Raw genomic sequence first — 23570 nt, forward strand, 5'->3', positions numbered from 1 at the left:
ATTATTGGGCCTTGGCCACCCATGAGCCTGTTGTTGGTTGCCCTTTCTTGGACCACTTTAGGAATTGCCACTGCATGCCTGGAACACACCTCAGTCTGCCCTAAACATTTCACCCTTACTCCATCACTTGACTAATGCAAATAATTATCAGTATTTTCATTTACCCAGTAGCTTTAATGTTGAGGCTGATTGGTTAATATTCTATCAATGTATTAGGCTGATCAGCTTTGAAGATATGGTATAATCCAAAAAAGGAATTAAAAAGACCTTTACGCAGTTATGTGTGGGGAGAAGGTTAAAGTAACACTATATGAGACAGATTACAAAACAGTAAATCTGACTATCAATAAATATTTACTGGTGAAAAATCTTCCTAGGCCACATGTTTTCATTGGCAGTGAATGTTTAGTAAATGTCAGATTCACTGAATTAACAATACATCCTACAGTGCTTTCCCAGAGTATACATTTTAGCCTAATTTGTTTTTCATGGAACTTTCACAGTTTCTAATTCACATGACTGTACCACACAGAGAGATGTAAAGTTTTGTCCCTGCTGAGTAACTGTACATATAAAGTAAGCTGAACGAGTATATAGACTGTGAATTTTCACTTAGCTTAGTGAATTGGGTGAAGCTAAACTGAATCATTCGTTCAAGTAAAAGCAAAAATTTAGTTTTAAGAATTTTCCTTGATTTTTTTGCAAAATGAATTGTTATTACCTACCGGTAATTCACAGCCAAATAAAACTCTAAAATGTGAAGATTTGCCATCATTACTGAAAGTACTGCTTTAAATACCCCACAGTGTGTAAATATGTTGAACTATACATTGGATCAGCCATTCTGAATAAGGGTTGCGCTAAAGAAACTAGGGGGTTTTGTGAGCTTTAGCAGACTGGTTTCCTAGTGTTTGAATAGTTTCAGGTCGACATTAGTTACCAGCATTCCTCCAATATTCTCTTTTAATATCTAACGTTGGAATTCTTTTTTATACCTGTCCATCGGTGTAAGGGGGTACATGTCCCTTGACAAATAAAGCTGAACTTAGGTTTCACTTTGCAAAGTTTAGAATCAAGCAGGTCATTAATGCAGGGATCGAGAGGTGTCTGCAGTAACCTCTCCTACCTGATCATTCCGGGTATCTGGCCAAAAATCTGAGCTGTACATGCACAGTTTAGGCTTGATTGCCAGGACACCGGACAACCCTGGCTTTCCCTGTGCCTAGTAGGAATAAATGAACACCTGTGCGGGAGATAAGTCACCCCTCTCTGGTCAATCAACATAGCTGAAGATTGTTTCAAGGAAGGGAAAACAGAAGATGTCAAAACCCTGCGATGGGACAGAGACAGGTGAGCATAGCCAGTTTAGTTCCACATTAATTTTAATTCTGTGATTATTACAAACAATTTTTTTGTGATTATAGCTAAAAATACTTTTGCAATTTTGTTTTGAGCATTTTAGTGTTAAAAAGGATCCACCATGAGTATCAAATACAATAGGTTTGTAATCATCTTTTCTGTATTACAGAAAATAGATATAGTATACTATCATACTATTGTGGACATCATTTTTATAAGGGGCTCCCTGAGACATATTATATATTTCTGGGCGCCCCTGGAGTGAAAAGTTTCATGATTCATTACATTATTGAGTTAAATAGTGGGTGCTTGTTAAAGAGCAAGATGAACACTGTGTTTTGACCTTCCTGGAAATCTTCTATCCATATCCCAAACTAAGGCATCAAAGTAAATCCAAGTATTTTTTAAATACCAAAACAAACCACAATCCAGTAAAAATCACTGTTAAAAGAAATTGCTCAAAGAGCATTTGACTTCATTCTGGTTTAGCTGTAACCCATAAATAGATTTATTTCCCAAGAGAAAAATGTCTGTTATGTTCTCAAGAAATTTTACAGACAGCATGGGAACAATGTGAATCAGAGTGCATTTTAAAGGAAGCCTGTGCTAAAAGAAATATGCAAGCTGCTGATGTTGCTGACCATTGCTAATGCCAGTTGCCTGGCTGTCTTGCTGGTTCACTTGCTGCAGTTCCAAGTTAGGGACCCAGAATAAATACATAGATAGGAAGTTCCTATTTTGCTCTGACTTCACTGGCTGATTGATTACTTGACTCATGACTCTCTGAGTTTTCTCCTCATTTAACCCCAAAGACTCAACCAATTACCAACAATTAGTAAAAAGCACAAACACTCAGGTGTGGTACAATTTGCCTTTCGGACATTTTATTATTATTACAAAACTTGAATTGAATACATATTAACATTTCCATATTGACTTTTAACTATAACCAACTTTTAAAACATCAGCACAACCATTCCAGTTACCGTTCCTCGAAGACATACCATTACCACTGAATATCAACTACCAGGGGATCTGCTTTTTTGACATATCCGGCTCTCAGACCCAAACCCAGAAGAACTATCAATCGTGCATCCATTTCTCCAAACTATCACCCTGATTATTTTGCCAATTCCATTCCTTACGAGACCCATACCATAGATGGCTCTCCTTCCCATTTAAAGGCCATTACACACAACCCTGTTCTCGAGGACCTCTACTGCCAAACCCTAAGTACTTAAACATCAGTGAGGAAGGGGGGGCTTCTCTTCTTCAAAAATTTGTGACCTTGACCTACTAATCCCGACTCATATTTCTACTGTCCTGCCTATTGTTATTGATAATTGGATTTTGCTTACACAGCCCTTACCATACACCCTATTCCACCTATTATCACCCACTACCCCCCCAAACCTTACCCCCTCAGTAATGCTAGACCTCCGCCTATTTTTTTATTTTTTATTTCATTTGCTCCAGGCCATACTTTAGTAACTCCTTTGCTATAAAAGGAAGGCAAAGCCTGGCAGCTAGCATTTCCCAGTAAAAGCAGCTATCCACACTATGGTTACTTATCTTGCTTGGTTATATGGTTACACTGCCCTGATTGGACAGGATACATTTAGCATTAACCTTTTTCTGCGGGCTCTCCACATGCCATCAAAAACACATACCTGCTTCATTTTTTCCAGTGCACCACAAGGCACACATGTATTGCATGCATCGGGGTATGCTCAGGAACAGAAGCAAGCGTTTGGTGATGTATGCAGGTTGGGGTACCACAGATAATGAATGCCAAAACTCTACAACATACACCAGGGGTTTTATTTATAAAACAGCGAATCTGCCTCACTGAAACATTCTCTGGTGGAGAATCTTCTAAGTCAATGTGTTTCAATGTCAGTGATTGACTCTCCACCAGGGAATGTTTTAATGAATGTGAGAATCACTGCTTTATAAATAGATAAACCGTACATTTATGTGTATACAATAAAATATTCTGAAAGACACTTCTAAATGCTCTATAACTAGACAGGTTGTGCCAATTCTTCCTAAAGACAAAAATTCGAAGATAATTCCTAGCTTTTCAGAAAATCAAAGACAAAATCAATGTTGTTATGAAACATGTATGCTTATCTTAGGTTCCTCTGTAAAGCTTTCTACATGTCAGATGATGTTGACGAGTCGATAACTGTGCTCATCTTGACTGAAAATCCAATGTGTGTACTGGGACCTCCTTTTATCAATCTGCTCTGGCAGAATGGTGAATGACTGTCTGGGAATAACTGCTTTACTATGGAGAAGAGCACAGTTGGTTGCTGCTCGCTAGACCATCCCCTATGTACTTCACTGGAGAACATCATGAATAAACATTTCCAGGGACAGTAATCTGTTGTCTATCTGACGTCGGCCCAGGGCTTTAACCAGATGTGGAGTTTTGCTTCAGACAACTTCTATAGTAAGGTTTGTTGAGGATTTCTCACCCCCAGCAAAAGGGTTTAGGTTATGGCCCTGAGGCTAAACTGCAAAAACTCTTTAACTATCAGTGTCCATGTACATGAAAGACTTATTAGTCTAGGCAAATGTGTGCAGTCTTTGTTCTATTTTTGCATCCATTGTTACCACAAATTTACCAAACACTACCTGTTATGAGGTTACAAGAACATGGAGCTCACTGAAATATATCATCTGACGCGTTTTACATACTCATATTTCCTTCCCCGGAAATCTGTACAGGCACCCTTTCTACGAAGAATCCCTCAAACTTGAATTCAAGGCACGTAAACACGACAATCATTAGAAGAATTTATGTTATTTCAGCTTCTTGTGCTACCCTGGCCTTGGGCCAACACCACAAGTCAGTTAGGTGCACTGCATGCAAACATACAAAGAACAAGAGAGCTTTCTGATGAAGTCGTCAATCTGTTGCTGTTCCCTCACTGTCCGAATAAAAGCACCCACATACTTATTTTTTGAATTTAATTAGATGTTTGTTAAAAAATATTTGTCTTTTTTATCTTTTATTGACAACAGGCCATTTTTTATGTAGCATATGACAAAATTAATCCAACTATTATATTTAGTAAAATTTTAGTTTCATGTTTTAGGAAATGAAGCTGTTACATTTACTAAAGTCTGACAAGAATATACTTATAGTATAATCTTATACTTATAGATTTCTCTTTTCTAAAGTAATTTTTTGAGATGGTGCCACAAGACAATGCACCAAATATCTATACAGCAGATCACAGAGGTGTAATGTATCTCACACGTGGAATGCGTGTACGGGAGTGTGACAGACTGACTGCTCTGAAGCTTCTTGGTAATAAATTCCTATGAACTGATGCAAGTCTATGCTTGTAGAATATACGTCGGCATTGTATAGTCCTCTTCCATTTGCAGTAGTAGTGCAGACTCCACCAACGCTGATGAAGATTAAAATGTGGTCAAACCAGGAGATTTTCTGCTGGTTTATCAACAAAGATCAAAACACTACATAGTGGTGGTGGTGGTTAGGGGTTGTGAACAAAAATCAGAATAAGGGTATTTCTTACTTTTAAAATGCTCCAAACTCCATGACATGTAATAGAACACACATGTTTTATGTCTTATTAAAGGAAAAAACTGTAGAAGCCACAACAAATATCTGTAAACTATAAGAACACATAGAAATGAAAGGTTGGAACCTCAGCTCTTAGTATATTAGGAAAGGATGGTTTCTGTTAATATGACATTTGCTCTTATATAAATAAGCGCTAGTTGTTTAGAATTTGTATTTTTAGTTTAAGATTTATTAAGGTTAAGCCACAACGTGACCATGTTTGTGTCTCTGTTTATTAGTTCATTTTATTTGCTGGTTAAAAAGTTGTTTAACTCCGGTATATTGTCTCATGAGATTTCTACTTGAAACAAACATTAATGCATAAAACCAGATAATTTTTTTTCTGCAGTGAAGAATAATTAAATCATTCCATAAAACTCCTTTGAAGTAGACCTCTCTGGTTCTAAATGTGCCAAAAGTAGTATTAAAGAACTGGTGATACTAGGCATGTGTGTACCAGGGTTTATAAGAAATGTAATAGATTGATGATAATATAGTCACTGTGCAGCATGATCAGTAAACATATTCTACAGTAGCAAAAAAAATTAAAAGGTTCGGGATCGCTGTTTCAATCGCCCTGCAGCGCTTGGCCTATACACAAGTAAAAAAAAGATCTCAGATGCTGCTTTTCCTCAAGCAAAAGATATAATTCCAAAATTGGCACTAACATAAAACACACTCAAAGGTGCATGACTGCACTTAACTTATAAAAGTCACATACGCTCACATATAGTAGTATATGATGATAAAAGTCCTCAGCTCACATATATTATGGAAGATTTCGATGGAGCAGAGGTGTGGCAGATATATTGTATAAAAATATTATTTTTATTTACCAGGATATATATAGCGCCAAAATATAACGTAATGCTGCACATTAAATTAGGGTTGCAAATGACATACAGACAGTGACACAGGAGGAGCTTACAATGCCCCAAGAGTTTACAATCTAAGAGATGGGGGGAGTAACACACAATAATACAATTATATATACAATCACAGTGCTCTTTTCCACACAATGATTCAGATTCTCCCCTCTGTATCTTCTAATAACAAACTTTGTGACTGAAAAAGATATGCACACAATTAGATATTACTAAGTTACTGAGCAGTCTAAAAACATCACTCCCAGAGTAGCAATCTAACTATTTCAACTATGAGCGGGAAATCCAACATGCAGCTGCTAGGTCTCATAACCAGGAACTTCAGGCAGAAAGCCAAGGAAATGCCACAATCAGACACAATAAAAACCCCAGTCATAATTCAACATGGATGTGTAGAGCAACGTATAGGTTGTTTCTAATACTCATGCAGCAGTGCCAGAATTTTAGACAATTTTGTAATATTAAAAAAATGAAGAAAATTAAATATCACATTTATATTATTCTGGCCCTTTACAGGGTCTTCCCCTGGGGCAGGGTCTTCTTCTCCTCCTGTGTCACTGTCTGTATCTGTCTGTCATTTGGAACCCCTATTTAATGTACAGCGTTTCGTAAAATGTTGGTGCTATATAAATACTGTTAATTAATGATAAATTTACACAAGCTTTGCACACCTAGATTGGGGCATTTTCTGGCGATCATCTTTGCAAATCCTCTGCAGCTCAGTCAGCTTAGATGGGGTCCATCGGTGGACACCCATTTTAAGGTCTCTCCAGAGATTTTAGATAGGGTCAATGGAAGGGCCCTGGCTGGGCCACTCTAGGACATCCACAGAGTTGTCCCTTAGTCACTCCTGTGTTGTCTTTGCTGTGTGTTTTGGGTTATTGTCATACTGTAAGGTGAACCTTCAGCCCAGTCTGAGCTCTGTGGAACAGGTTTTCATTGAGGATATCTCTGTATTTTGCTCCATTAAGATTTCCCTCAACTGTGAATAGTCTCCCAGTCCCTGCTTCTGAAAAACATCACCACAGCATGTGGCCGCCATCATGCTTCACTGTTGAGATGTTATTAGGCAAGTGATGAGAGATGCCTGGTTTACTCCAAACATAATGTTTTAAATTGAGGCTAAACATTAAACCTTAATTTCCTCGGACCAGAAAACTTCCTCACACTCTTTTTTTGCAAACTCCAAGCATACTTTCCTGTGTTTTGTTTTGCACTGAGAATAGGCTTATATCTATCCACTCTATTATTAAGCCCAGATTGGTGGAGGGCTGCAGGTATGGTTGTCCTTCGGGAACTTATTCCCATCTCCACACAAGATCCCTGAAGCTCAGAATGAGAACTCTCACAAAGGCCCTTCTCCTCGATTGCTCAGTATGGCCAGGCGGCCAGCTCTAGGGAGAGTCCTGGTTGTCCCAAACTTCTTACATTTGAGAACTATGGAGGTAACTGTGCTCCTGAACCTTCAGTGCAGCAGATCCTTGCTTTGCAACAATCCTGTCTTTGATCTCTGTTTGCAGTTCCTTTGACCTCATGGCTTTTGCTCTGATTTGAACTGATTTCAGCTATGAGGTCTTCTATTGAGTGATCTGCCTTTCCAAATCATTTACAACAGTTACAACTTTTCATTAAATTTACAAAATTCTCTAAAATTCTATTTTCACTTTGTTATACTACTGAGTGTAGCTTAATAAGAAAAAAAATAATTTAAATCAGCATTAGGCTGCAACATTAGGCGGTGTAAGGTGGGAAAAGTAAAGTGCGTGGATAAACAGGTGCAGTTTACATGTTGTGGGTCAGGTAATATAAAGTATCCACAGGTGTTTGTAAGCACTATGTATACTGGCCAAACACGTTTGATAAGCAAACATATTTGCAAACAGCAGTTCAATAAAATAATATGAACAAATAGCACAGTGCTAACAATTTTTATAGCACTAAGGGAAACACAGCATTCCCTTGTATGTGTCGGATGAATGAACTTCCACACCAGGAATTACTTCATCCCAGCACAGCCAATCAAGATCGCTAAGGATTGTCCGGAAGAGGAAAACGAAAAGCAAGATGGCGGCACCCAGACAGGTGAGTTGGACCTAAAATATTCAATATTTTTATTAGGTCAGATGTTAAATTCAATATCAACATCAAATGTAATGAAAACTTATTAAAAAATAAGGTATTCTGAACTGTTATTTATCTCTTATTTCTCAAGCGAGCGGGGATAGCACAGGTGATCAATGGCTGCATATCTTTGTATTAAATTGATGTACAAAACTAGCCATTGTGGATAGGATATAAAGGAGGACAGGTTGCAATGTTTTAGGCTATACTGTAAGGGGTGCTTCCTTTGGCTAGTGATTGTCAGGGGGAGAATTGCTTCTGTCAGCCACCAACCAATGGGAGTCATCCTGATGTATACTAAACAGCAGGGCTCTTCTGGTTGTTACAGTAAACAGTGAAGAATTGTCCCCTATGCTAATAAGTATTGATTTGGACAGCAACAGTTCCAATGTATTAATATGCTAATTATGATTTTGAGCTGTGTGTGTGATAATCAAGGTAAACGATTGATATTGGGGGATATAGAATTTAGAATGTATAGAATAATATAGAATTTAGAATGTATGTAATATAGAATTTTCCTGATCATGCACATCTACCAGTGCATTGCCAATTAATTTTTAATTGTAGTGTAGTCTCCAGATAAGAATGGAGCTGATTAAACTCCTTGAGATAACAGATGAAGTTTGCACACTACAGTTCCGAATTTCTGACATGAACAACAGGTATGTTTCTTATCTTATCAAACATATAACAAAACACTTAACTGAATGAAAAGTAGCAAATGACAGAAGATCATTGTTAGGTATTACATAGGCTAGAGTAAGTTAGCTGCTCTAAGAGGATCTATAAAAGTCACAAATTACTGGTAAAAGTTAGATCATCAGGTACTGATGAAAAGTTTGTAACGTCCAAAAAATTAATCTTTCAGAGGGTACAAGAGAACTTTTGTTCATCACTATGACCATCAGCATATGTTGTTACATAGACATTAAACATACGATGTGCTGGGACACATTGCAATAGGCTACAAGGTGTAACTGTGCAAGTTGTCTGCACTGCTAACTCTGTGTGTGCCGCCATTTGCCAGAGAGGTGAAGTAAGGTTCTACAGTTCTTGTTAAAAGATCTTCCTGCAGAACAGGTATACCGCCCGCCAGCTGCGTGACGCCCTGGGATTTTAAGTCTTGTAACCCACAAATTGTATGACCTATTAGGTAAAATTATTAACAGATTTATTCACATGTGACTAAACTAGATCTTCCAAAGGCCTTTCACATATATAACATGTGCTCCTAAGAACACAGTGTCATCAACTTCTGCATTAGTGAGATTTCAAGTTGACACACAGCAAGCCGAGGCATGCCTTTCTATATGATAGAGCCCCACACAGTGCCTGGAATGTACACTAATCATCCCTAAACATGAATTTCTGGGAAACCACACAGTCTTCTATGAATAACACAAGTGGGCTTATTTATTTAAGGAATGTAAAGAACAATAGTTATATCTGAAAAAAACCTTAACAACCAGCTTGCACCTTTCCTCAGTTTGTCACTGACAAACCAGCAAACGAACATTGATTGCATAGTAGCAAACATTTTCAAGTCATTTCTAGTGCCAATGTTTTACAGCCATTGTACCATAATATTATTATACAGTATTTATATAGCACCATCATATTACACAGCACTGTACAAGGTCCAAAGTTGTGTCACTAACTGTCCCTTAAAGGGGCTCACAATCTAATGTCCCTACTATAGTCATATGTCATTTATACGGTCTAAGGCCAATTTTTAGGGGGAAGCCAATTAACCTCACTGCATGTTTTTGGGATGTGGGAGGAAACCCACGCAGACAGGACCTGCAAACTCCATGCAGATTGTATCCCGGCCGAGATTCGAACCAGGGACTCAGCACTGCCAACCAGTGACAAGAGTGCTACCTCTGGGCCACCATGCTGCCCTAGGATACCATAGGATACACCTACAAATTACTATTTGATTAAACAGCTCTCCAAGCAAGGTCCAGTTATTTCATGTTAACTAACATCTCACTGCTAAAATGCTGTATAGAATTGAAAAAAATAAACTTAATAAAGGGTGGTGGTGGGGCTTTTTTGCCTTAGGATGCCATTTTGCTTTGTTTTTTTAGTAGTAAAGATAGTATTAAAGGGGAGAGCTAGGCAACTAGCTGTTATAAAACCAAAACCAGCAATGGTGGCTTCAGTGTTTTGGCAGTTTGAGGTTTAAAGCAGAACTAAACTGAAAAAAAAAATCACACTTACATTTTAGTTTTACAGATCCCTCAAAGGGGCTGGAGAAGTCCAGCGCCGTCCTGGAATTCTCCTTAGTCCCAGTGTTTTACTGCTATTTCCCTCTGTCTTCTTCTATCTTCTGGCTAAATTACTCGATCTCGCAGTGCGCAGGTGCAAGATCGCTTGGTGTAGCCTGCTGTAAAGGGGGAAAAAAAAGCTGATCTTGCATGTGTGAGATCGGCATGTCTTTCCCCTCAATGTAGGAAAATGTCCCTTCTGCGCATGTCTGAAATCGAGCATGAGCAGAAGGAGCATTCCTGTGATGCGTGACTTAGGTATCCCGGGAGGCTCTGTGCTTCCATTCATTCTTGATTGCTGCGGTAATCAAGACAGAATGAGCAAGGCTTCATTCTTTTTTTTATTTTTGCTTTAAAAAAAAAAAGAAAGAATAATATTGTTACTTTATATAAACGAGTTGTCTACCCTTTTATGTAAGGTAAACATTTTAGTTTAAGTCCGCTTTAAGGTTATACAGAAGAGGATGGCTAGGCAAGTTTGTAAAAGATGGGTTTTGAGTGCTCTTTTAAATGAGAAGAAAGTAGGAGGTAGCTGAATAAGATGAGGAAGACCATTGCAGAGAGTTGGGGCAACTCTAGAAAAGTCTTGGAGCCATGCGTGTGATGAGGTTATAAGTGGGGAAGTCAGTAGTAGGTCATTGGAGAGGTGAAAGGGGCAGCAATGGGAGTATTTTTTTCCATTGGGTCAAAAATGTGAGTGGGACAAGAACTGTGGAGGGATTTAAAGGCAAAATCAAAGAAGCTTGAATTTGATTCTGAGGTGAAATGGAAGTGAGTGTAGCAACGTCAGTGAACTTTGAAAAGGATTATTGTAAAAGTGATTTTACTTCTTGTTCTGAATTTTAAAATACTTTAGTATGTATATTGTGAGTACAGGTTCACTTTAAACAAATTATGTCAAAATGCTGGTCTTATTTTGTTTTTGCATGATCCCATTGAAGGAAATACCTTCACGCATTTCTAGCATTGCTAGCTTATTGTATCCGGCTTTCAAGCTAAACTCAATGCAAACATCGAAATACACAACCATCAAGGACAATTTCTTCTTTAAAAAAGTGTCAGTGGAAATTCACAGTTCTGCAGCCCTGCCAGCTTTTGCTTTTTTTTTTTCACTTCAAGGCAAAGCTATTTACTGCGTGAACTAATGCTGTGCACTGGTGCTTAGAAAATAAAGCCTTAAACCAACACAAATACAGTGTGGAATTTGATGCTGCTTTCTACCCTGCGGTGTCACAGTTGATTAAGAGCGATTCAATTCTTGCATTTAAAAATGGATTACTTCCTTTTCCTGTGCTAGAAGATGGGGGACCAATACATTCTACTCCCATCACTTGTGACATTCCAGTCCCACATATATCTGTGCCCTTCTGAGTTAATAAAGCAATTCCTAACTACATGTAAACACGGCAATCAGTCACTGGCAAAGGAAGAGCTGATTCATCAAAAGCCATTACTTCCAGTGATGGTATATTATCCAAATAGTTAACAAAGTGATGATCCTGCTGTTATGTCTTCTAGAAAGTACGTACTACTACAGACATGACGAAACTTCACATTTCACATGTTTCTTCTAAGGGTAATGGTTGAGCAAGCATTTCCCCTAAAACACATGTATTTATTTCTGGAAGAAGTTATTATTGCGTCACATTGGGGAAGGGAAAATGATCTCCATTACAACAAATCACATTTATTGTATTTATATACTGACACACCATTGTTGTAATACCAAAATTCCTTAAGGCTACGTACACACATCAGATGATTCTAGTCCAATAATCGCCTCGTGCTGAAATCGGACGAGAATCTGGAGGATCCACGGACAACGAACGATCGTAATGAAAGTGAAGAGAAGAGAGCACAGCGGGGTGCTGCTACATCGTTCTCCTCCTCCCCTCTCCATAAAGCAGAACAGTGCTGTATGAACAACTGTAGGGATAGCTAGTGACATGATTATGGACTTTATACAGCGCTGCGTAATATGTCGGTGCTAAAAAAATACTGTGCAATAATAAAATTAAATAGTTCTTTTTTAATGAAATCATATTTATGCTTTTAGGCACATGCATTCAATGAAATATATGTAGGTGCATATGTGAATCTCTTACAGGTATTTCTTAGGTTATGTACACGCATGCAATAATCGTGAAAGATCCTTTCCAACGACTGTGGACTGCACGATGCATAAATGAGTGCCGTACATACAGCACCGTTCTGCTCTATGGAGAGGGGAGGGGGAGAACGATGGAGTGCCACCCCACTGCGCTCTCCCTCTTCACTTCCATTAAGATTGTTCATCATCCATCATCCGTGGATCCGCCAAGACGGTCGTTTGGACGATGGACGACGAACGCTGTGCACAGGCCAGATTCTCGTCTGATATCGGCCCTGAGCCCTTTATAGGACGAGCACAGACCCAGGAAGAAAAGGAAATAAGAGATAGGCCAGTGGAATTACTATGGACCCAGGTCATCAAATCCAGGGCTGAGGAGAGGAGACTGTGGTAAGTTTAGGTACGGGGTTAACTGTGCTTTCACAAAAAAAGGTTCAGCTGTGGTGAAAATGTGTATCCATAAGAAGAATGTGCAGAGAAAAATAGAGATAAAACCTAATTTATATTTTGCTGTTTCTTCACAAAACAGCATGTTGTAGGTGCTTGGTGTGTCTGTGTTGTGTGGCAGAGCTGTGTAAATATCAGGACTGAGAGGACAGGAATAGCATTCCATTGACAGGGTGAACATCTCCCATATATGTATTTCACCCGTGTATGCAACTTTTGCCTGGTGTTCAGCTTCAAAAAACTTTTTCACTGATCTTTTCAAATTTTGGGGCAGTGAATATCTGTGCAGTCAACAAATCTATTGGTTGTTTAATATTATTTTGCAGGCAAACTGTGGTGGATATAAATAGCCCGTTATCAGTCTATGTGACAATGGATTTGTCAGTGAAAACATTGAGAGAAGAATGCACTGTGTCACCTAAATCTGTGCCAGGGCACTTCTGCTTCATCCCATCTAACCAAACTGAGATCATAAATTGTTGTATAACTCACTGAATGAAAGAACCTCCACACTCTAAAATGAAAATTAAAGACTAAAAATAATAACAGAGACAAACACTGAAAATAATGTGAAAACTTGTTTATCCTCCAAAAATTGTTATTATCATTATTAATATTATTATTAAACATGAGTTATATGGCGCCAATATATTATGCAGCGCTGTACATTAAATAAAAAGGTGGGAAAGCTGCATACAATAGGAGGGGGATATGGATTTGTGGGAAGTATTGAGGGTTTAAGAGACAGAAAAAGATGGATAGGCAAGTTTGAAAAGGAGTGTGAGGAAGTCAGTAGAGGGTCATTAAAGGAGCGAAGAGAGCTGCTGGGGGAATATTTTTTTGGTCAAATTAAAGAAAAACCAAACTGTCAAAAGACTCTGATGGTATTTATCACTGCCATCACCATGTAATAATATTATCTGTTGATTTATACATTCATTTTATTTTTATACCTAGGGCCTAACTTTAAATGCTTATAAACACCCATAAACTTTTCTGTTATATTAAATTCCATTACTTTCAGAAGTCACCAAATGCTGCATTTATTAGCAAGATTGAATTTTGGAAGTGTTCGTTCTAAATAGTATTACCTAAATAGAGTAAACCATTATTAGATTTGTAAAATATCTCTGCTGCATTCACAATGAATGAAGCCCATTATCACGATTCATGGCAATTGTACCCGATTTGTTGTGTCATTACCAGACCTGGATGCCAATCTGAAGACACCTGGGACCAGTTACAGTCAGTTTGGATAGCATAATTTTGATTTTCAAGCACTTGAAAACCATTTTAGAAGCTGAGCACAGCATTTGTGATGCAGAGGAAACGGAGTGGTGTAGGAAGTGGAAACATTTTATTTCCCCTTCTGGATATTTAATAAAAGGCTCAAAATCTGCCATAATACCCTATATGCTACCCAAAATCTAATGGAAAACTGCTTGAAAAAATGCCAAAAAGTCCTTTAAACCCATTTAAAAAAACAGTCTGGCAAACATTTAAAAATTGTTCTTATCAAGATTAAGCAGCCGTTCACAATGGGACGCTGCATGTAGTCCCTCAACACCACCAAAAACCTCAACTCAAGTGCACTGTTTGCTGAACCTTTCTAAAAAAACTTTTCAACTCATTTTTTCAATTAAGAAAGCTTGCCAGTTTTTTCACATTTTCTAAGCAGTAAAACTCTAGAACAGGGGTCAACAACCTTTTGGCGATGAGCCGTGTGTCACTCAAAGGGGAAGAAACTTCCCCCATGATGCCAGAACCTGCTTACCGCCCTGAGCCCACGATATGTATGAGGAACATGGTCCACGGCTCTGGCCAGTGCGGGAGGTGCAACACCAAAATTTTCTCACGGACCACTGGTTGGCAACCGCTGCTCTAGAAAACTACTCTATAATCATCATTATGAACACATTCTGGCAGTATGATTTTACATTGTATCCAATGTACAGACCAAAATGATTTAAATGTAATAGTCTGATTGAATCACATTAAGGAACTGAATTATAAACAATTTTTTTGTTTGCTGCCATTCTGCAGTATTACCAGGGAGAGTCACTTTGATTGCAGCAGGCTTGTTTCAGATGCGTGATTTCTATACCTTTAAAAGAAATTATGAGGACACTTTGAATTTTCAAGCAGGCAGGGCATTATTAAAGTAAGGGACAAGAGATGTCCCTTCTGCAATAATTATTCTTACCTCCCTGATCGCGCTGGTCAGGTTACCCAGCAATCCTGGCTTCTCCTGCACTTCCCAGGGCCGAAAAAAATCCTGCACGGGAGTTCCATCATCCTGGCCCAGACAATAAAAATGGCCAAAAATTACTGATAGGATAAGAGGAACGGCAATGCCATGCAAAGGAAAAGGTAAAGGTGAATAAAATGGGGTTTAGTTCTACTTTAAAGTGAAATTCTTAAATATCAATCCATCATCTTCACTCCGTTTCATTTTCACTTTCATGTGACAATTTGAAGTTTTAGAACTATCAGCTGTAGGAAATGTGGATTTAAAATAGTTTGGAATCGGGTTATATGGTTAAATGACTAAAAAATTCTCTGATATTTCCTAATTTGTCCCATTTTTGTTTGTTCATGGAAATGTTGCAGTTGAGTGTTTCCCAAGCCTTAAGGATTGCTGGCTATTGTTGTAGACTAAAATAACAGGAGATGACAATTCCTCATATCCATCACTGTATAGTATCATGTAGCAACTTCTGGTTACAAAGCTATGAACACAACAATAGTACCACTAATAATAACATCAATTTCATCCAGGAGAAAAGTGACCTGCAATTCAGCCAGCAAGAAGCAATGCTTACAAATACAGAAGTAGAAATAAGTAATAAGGCTGTCTTTTTCAAGTATTACCTTCAGAGACCCTCAAACAGTAAAAGCACACATTGGGTATGATTTATTAAAGCTCTCCAAGGCTGTCATTTGCTACTTATTAGCAAATGTTTTGAATTCTGGACCAGATCCATTCCAGGCTTGCTGGATCATCCAGCTTCAGTGATGAAAGTGTATCTTATTCAGCCTTGGGGAGTTTTATTAAATTAGCCCCATTATGTAAAGCACTGAATGCAGCCACTGCTAAAGGGTCAGGGTCAACCAACTTAGCAACAGTCATTCATGGGCACAGTCATTTTCAATCTTGTTGAAAAACTTGTTTTTAGGAGAAAAGGGAAGGAAGTTGTATTTGCAGTGTGCAGCTTCTGACATCTCTGCAGGTCCCAGTAGGTTCAAGGATAGGCAAACGTGTCCCCTCCAGCTATTCATAGCAACTAATTTTATGTGTGATTTAGAAATTTTGGCAACAGCACCCAAAACAGATTTACTGGTCACACAGGGTGATTTAAATGGCTATGATTCAATTCTCCACCACAATGGGCCTGATTTATTAATGCTCGCTAAGGCTGGAGAAAATACACTTTCATCAGTGAAGCTGAGTGATCCAGCAAACCTGGAATGGATTTCTTCTAAGTCATTTGCTATTTGCTAGCAAATGTTTTGAATCCTGGACCAGATATGTTCCAGGCTTGCTGGATCACCAAGCTTTACTGATGAAAGTGTATCCTCTCCAGCTTTAATAAATCAGGCCCAACGTATTCCCACATCTACTATCTAATATCTACTATTTAACTCCTGCTTGCTTCAGGAATTTTCATCCTTCACAAAGGGTGGTTATTAGTCAATGAGGTCTGAAGTAGTCCTGAGCACCAGTATACTAAATTTAACCCAAGAAAAGCAGTTTCTGCTGTCCATCAGAAATAATAAAAGGCACTCAAACATGCCGAACTTAACTCACAAACACTCTTCAGGATGTGTAGGGAGATCCACTATTATCATAGAAACCACAAAGAAACATTCATTGCAGCATGGCAACATCTTCACTGATATTCTTATCACTAAGCCACACATTGGCATCTCATGGTGTCCAAATAGTAAGTGCTTTGTAGCAATATATAACATATATGGTCCCCTGGGAACAACGAGGAGCCTGCAGTGAACAGATACTACCCTACAACAACTGTTGCTGAACAATTTCCCTAATGTATAGTGCTACATAGCCACGGATGAAGAGCCTGCACACTGCACTGAGGGTAACAAGTAGCACTCAGTGACACTACATTTAAATCTGGAAATCCTATAGTTAGTGTAATTAAAATTATCTGTACTGACCGGCTACTAATGGTACATAGTCTTCATTTAAAACTCAATGCTTGTGGTGATAAGGTATGACAGGTTTGCTTTAATTATCAATGGCTACAAATTTACACAAGTCATTAATGACAATTTCTTGGCCTCAAATAATCTGCATTTAATAAATCTTCTGTGCAGCGGAGCCATCATTTTACACCATTATATCTGCTCTATAGATATTAAAAATGAATTTCTTATAGAAATATAAAATGATGGGAATAATAGGATTACAAATGCATCACAGACTGCATACCTAATTGTGGTAATCAATAACATGCCAGGCTCAATTATCACACCAAGCTCAATTACTTAAATACAACTGATTGTGGCATGCAGCGTTTTCCTTTGTTCTCCTGACAATCTATTGGCGTCTTGATGAATTTGCGTACATCACATACAACACAGCAGACGTCCATACAGCTATTTTGGTTCAAACATAAATGACAGGGGAGGTGGATTTATAGCTGTTGCTATAGAGGGAGAAGAAGGCCGACTTTGATCAGTTTTATTCCGTGCCCTGTCCTTGTACCCCTGGAGCTGTATCATCTGTGTCATATATAAATGTAGATCAGAAATCAGCGACCTTGCCTGAATGACACAAAATTTGTGTGTTCACTAAGAGACTTACATTCTGCTTTTAAAACAGTTCATGGGTGTAAAACATAAAAACACCAACAGTGATCCAATGCTAAAAGAAATCATGGTTAGTATTACCTTTGTAGGGCTCAGCGATGCTCAACAATGGCTTTTAAAGTCAAGGAATAATATTTGTAAGCCTAGTGTGTTGACCTTGTTTGTTTGTGTTTCTTGAGAGAGGGATGTTTTTATGGGACACCTTCTCATCTTTATCGAAAACAAAAAGAAACATAAAATTCAAAGTCAACAGGTATTTCTCTGTAATTGCAGAAGTTTTAAATGATAAACCAATAAATGCTCGAGTCATATGAATGCATCTCAGTATAGCTGCCGATATCTGACCATTATCTGAACTGTAACCAAATTGGGTTTTAACAATGCATAATCATGTCAGTCTAAAGCTACATACACGTTAGACTTTTGTCGCTGGAAAGGATCTTTCACAATCCTTTTCAACGAGAAAAGACTGAAAGATGCATGAACAAGCACTGTACATACAGCTCCATGGAGAGGGGAGGGGGGAGACCGAGCGAGTGGCCTCTCTCCTTCACTTTCATTGCGGTCGTTCCTCATTCATGCATCCACCAGGATGGATCCATGAACGACGTTGGTTGGCCACTGTACATGTGCCTGATTCTCATCTGATATCAGCCTCGAAGCACTTATCGTACGAGAACCATCTGATGTGTGTACGTAGCTAACGGGAGACACGTGTTGGATAGTTCTGATCGGTTCTAGCTCAGATCTGGGCTTTTCAAACCTAGGTTTGGAATTTGAGATTCAAATATCCCACTGGTGAGCCTGCACTCAGGATCATCCAATGACCAGCTGCTGCATGGACACATCAGTTTTAAACTTGTCCTCTACAGAAGGCTTTGGACAACATCAGCATTGAAGTCAGTGCAGCCCCCTATATAGAACAACACGTGGCCAGGCAAGGCGCCATTTTCTGCTAGTCAGCGACAAAGCATGGAGCTAATCTAGCAGCAGATAGGAATTAAGAAAGAGGGTATTTTACTGTATTTTTTTCATATATAATAATATTATAATATAATAATTTAAAACTTTTTTAAAAAAATTCTGACACAGAAATTGCTAGTCAAAATTCCTAACCTACCTGACCAGAATCAATCCATCTCATTAGATAATCAGTGTTCTCCTCAGCCCCTTTTAGCTGGGTGCGCCACCCAGCACTTTTCAGTAACCACCCGGCTGTTTGTGGGTTGTACTAAAGAGTTGGGTCACAATACAGGGACACCCACCTACAATTTCTTCCCACCAAGCTTAAAAAAATGTCTGGGTTGAAGACTGGATAATACTCCTTTATAGTAAGATAGAAAGCTGCAATGTGAGTATAGGTGTCACCTTCTTGCTAGACAGCATGGCATGGTGTGTAAATCCCAGGTGTGGCTGTAAACAGCTACTATTATTTTGGCAGGTTAACATTTCATGATCATGCACTTCAGCTCTATATTTAGCTGTCCAGCTGTAGTTCCATTACTAATTCCAGCTAGTAAATATAGGTGTAATTATTTGTACATCCCACTCCCGCTAGCATCCAATTTAAACTAAACAAATAGAGTTACTGAAGTTTCTTATTTAAGTTGTCAGAATAATATATGGCTTTTCCAGAGACTTTATAAAACACCGAAAATGTCCTTTATATATGGAAAAAAAACAGGAAAAACAGATCAACAGATTGCAAAATTACTAGAATGGGTTGTCAAACATAGGGTTCATGACTAGTGCCCATCCCACCGAGCCAGGCTTCATGTTTAATACTTGAGTACAATTGTATAATATTATAAAAATAAAATGTTTGAAACAGTCAGCTTATATCTTCCTGTATGTTATGGACACTCCAATGACTGATCTCTCTGCCAAAACCTCTGACCGTGTTGGTGTTCCCTTGGAGATTTAGGTGTTTCTGCTCATCTGTGTGTGCGCCAACATCTCCTGTTACATTATTCACAAAAACCACAACAGCTGTGCAAACCTATCAGATCATTCCCCAGATGCCACCTTCATCTCTTCCTCTAGCTTGATTTTTATTTTATATTCTCTTGCACTACATTATTATATATATGACATTTTTAAGAGGTAGAACCCTTCATATCAGTACAGGTGCTGTATAGCAATGGCTGAATAAAAACTAAAGCCCGTGTAGGAGCCAATGGCATGTAGATCAGCTACCGATATGCATATCAATGATTCTTTTTTATTACCAACAGGGTGTCTTTAATGGGTATACTTAAAGAACAAAACAGTGACAACATTTGTCTTTCCAGAGTTATTCTCTCATCTATAAAATGTAAAGCTGCGTACACACTTGCAATTTTTGTCGTTGGAAAGGATCTTTCACGATCCTTTCCAACGACAAGGGAGTGCACGATGCATGAACGGTGCTGTACATACAGCACCGTTCATGCTCTATGGAGAGGGGAGGGGGAGAGCGACGGAGCGGCACCCTGCTGCGCGCTCTCCCCTTCACTTTCATTACGATCGGCTGTCGTCCATCGTCCGTGGATCCGGCAGGTCGGTCATCCGGACGATGGACGACACCGACTGTACACACGGCAGATTTTCGCCCGATAATTGGCCGATGCCGATGATCGGGCGATAAAAATCTGACGTGTGTACGTAGCTTAAGTATGCTCTGGCCCTCTTTCTAAACATTGTCCCCAAGTCACTTTGTTTTGCTGGGCTTGTACATGTGTGCCACAATCTCTATTTAATCCCTTTGAGAGTTTGTACTTCATACAGCAGCGAAGTACCAGCTCTGCATATACCCGATGGATGTTGACAAAGAAAATTCTGACAAGAAGGGTGCACAGTAGATCAGAGACAGATATGTATTAGACAAGTTGCTTGTGTCAATGAGTTTGGAGCTTGAGTCAATGCTTGGATCATTCATAATTCATTGACAGGTATTTTAGGTTCTACCTGGCATGTAGGGCAAAGCAACAGGTTCACTAAACCAGCGGTCGTCAACCTTTTTGGTCCCGCGAACCACTAAATTTCCCAGCTCCTGACAGCGAATGCGCGGGGAGCCAGGTGTCAATCAAAGGGGGAGAAACCTCCCCCATAGTGACATAATAACATGATAACCCCGCCCACTCTCCAATCGCAGATCTGAGCCTGGGAGAGTGGGAGGGTTAAGTCCAGGCACACAGCCCGCCCACTTCCACGAGCCTGGGGACTGTACGAGGAACGTGGTCCACGGCTCTGGCCGGTGAGTCTCCCCAGCGGGGTCCTTCTCCTGATCCCGCTTGGGGTCGCACTGGCCAAAGCCACGGACCCATAAAAGTTTCTCGAGGACCACCAGTTGGCGACCACTGCACTAAACTGTCTCCTGACCCAGCTTCCCATACCCTGCCCACAGTGCCCATCACTTTGATCAGTCGCCAGCTTCAGGCTTCTTCAAGTCAATGGCAGAGGAGCACAGACCTGGCAATGGGATATGTGGACACTGTCCCAGGAGTTGTCTCCCCAAAATTGACCTTAGACTGTATTAAAGACATATGACTTTAGTGGGGACATTAGATTGTGATCTCCTTTGGGGTACAGCTAGTGATATGACTATGGTCTTTGTACAGCGCTGCTTAATATGTGGGCGCTATTTAAATACTGTGTAGTAATAGTAATAATAATGAAATTGATTACCTGGCTGATCATCATTTACTGGAAAAATCCATTAGTTTCCTTCCTGCATTACACACCATACATAATCATATCTTTCTATAGAACTTAGGAGTAATAGCTCTTGGTGGCACCACAACAACAAACATTGTAGACATCAGCATTCCACGAATATGAGCAGAATGATGCTTCTACTGAAGAAGTAATGTAAATGAAAAAATGTGTGAGGGTTTCTATCAATCTCTGTGGTTTAGCAGAATTTTCTATTAGTTCTTGGAATGCTCCTTTCATGTCTGCAGCAGACACGTGGTCTGCAGATCCTAAATCCTGGAGCTGCTGGTATGTTAGTCCTAGAAAGCATTTCCTTACGGATACATTGGCTTACATTAGAAGAATGGTTGGGGTCTGTGTTTGACAACAGTGGTTTTGTGGAATCCCCGGGTTCCTCTTGATTGAAGTTATTTGAAATGTTCAATCAATCTCCTACCTAAGCTGTTTTCTATGAACTTCTGCACCGGTCACTGTAACATTGGAGGGCACCACACCATCTGCCTCTTTACCCCGATGATTCATTTCATGATTCTTACAGAAAACAATATTCTAGGGGTTGGTAACAAAAATATCTGTCCTGGGTGTAAAATATGTCATGTGTGCTTGTTCTGTTATTTAAAACTTTCTTCAATTTACTGAAGATGTACCATGGGCTGTAAGTAAAATACCCTTCAGCAGGGGTACCCCGAGACCCTAAATATTATCACAAGGGATCTGCAGGGGTAAAAAGGTTGAGAAAAGCTGGTTTAGGGCTTCATAGATCAGACATAATCCAAGCAACTACCAAAGAGTTTCTTGCACTTTATAACATTGGAGAACCCCTGATATAACTTTTCCTGATATAACTTTCAGAAAACCCGTAATGGGAATATCCGCAGCTGACAGTACATTGGTATGGTTGTCAGTAGGAAGAATGATTCTTACATTGCTGGTCAGTATGAAGAATGTCACCCTTACAGAAAGACAAAAATATTAACCGAGTTTAACTAAGAAGCACATATTGCTGATTGCTAATGGAACCCCCAGGAACCTATGGAAGAACCCCATAGGTTTATTTTTAATTTCTTCCCCAGAACATTGCAGAGTATGATTTCATTGTCACTTCCCATCAGCCATAGTAAGATGTCTTACCTGCATCGTAGAAGGTGTCCAGCACCGCGGTCTCCCCAAAGTCCAGCTCCCCGAAATTAACACTGGTGAGTTGGGCCCCCTCGCTCTCACAGGCTCGGCGAAGGCAGTGCAGGGCCCCAGATTCAGGGCTGCCCCCCATGGCAGATTTCAGGCTGTCATTCAGGACATACACCACTCTCAGTGATCTCTGCTTGCTTATCCATTGGGATCCCTCTCCTCCTCCTGGGGGTTCAGGGGCAGAACTTACTGCTGGTACCCCACATGAGGAGTTACACTGAGCTTCACCCCCGGATGCAGTGGGCTCTCTGCTGCACACCCCGCTCTCAGCTGGTGCCTGGACTGGAGGGTAGAGCCCATTGCTCTCCATGCTGCCAGATGCTGCTTCTGTCCTTTCCCACATGGGTAAAGTCTCTTATTAGTCAGTGAGGGCTGTGAATTGGGGTGGCACTATATTACCAGCTGGGCACTGCGCTCATCTCATGTGTCCCCTCCAGCAGATGGTCAGCTACAAATGTCTAATAATCTCATGCCAGTGTCAGCTCTGTGCCCGGCTCTGTGTTCAATCACAGGATACCAACAGGTAACTTCACTGGCATTCCTCCAGCGAGCTGGCACAGCACCGTCCAGGCGAAGCCATGGAGCCGCAGAGTTGGTGCAGGCTGTGTCCGGGGGGGAATGCACTCAGAGCTCCATGTTGCTGGGTGAAGGCGCCCTGTGTGTCTCCGGCGGTGCTCAGCTCTCCTCGGTGTGAGCAATGTTATGAGCCGGGGTCACTTCACAGCCGGCTGACTTGTCCTGCCCCGGGCGGGGAGGGCGGGAGAAGCCTCGGCCCCCTCCTCCCTCAGCCGACACCTCCTCCCAGGCCAGACCCTCACAGCACGGGGCTCAAGCCAGGGATAGCACCGGGTGACCCTGTGTGACCAGGCCGGGGACAGTGCTGGCCAGGGAGGGGCCCCTCCACGGGGAATACACAGTCACTTCCTCCATGACAGGGGTGAGGAGAACACACCCTGCCCCTGATGTACATACCACACACACCTGGACACCACACCACACACACCTGGACACCACACCACACACACCTGGACACACCACCACACACATCTGGACACAACACC

General features: G+C 40.1%; 1 protein-coding gene across 1 annotated transcript in view; it reads right to left on the reverse strand.

Moving 5' to 3' along the window:
* Positions 1-23407, reverse strand: part of MAP3K15 (mitogen-activated protein kinase kinase kinase 15) — a 78916-nt gene extending 55509 nt beyond the window's left edge. The window contains exon 1 of the mRNA XM_072415291.1: positions 22453-23407. Coding sequence (XP_072271392.1) covers positions 22453-22852 — 400 coding nt within the window. The 5' untranslated portion in view covers positions 22853-23407. The remainder of the gene's footprint in view (positions 1-22452) is intronic.
* Between the last annotated feature and the right edge of the window lie 163 nt (positions 23408-23570).

Source organism: Pyxicephalus adspersus, chromosome 1, assembly GCF_032062135.1.
Source record: "Pyxicephalus adspersus chromosome 1, UCB_Pads_2.0, whole genome shotgun sequence".
Classification (NCBI taxonomy): Eukaryota; Metazoa; Chordata; class Amphibia; order Anura; family Pyxicephalidae; genus Pyxicephalus; species Pyxicephalus adspersus.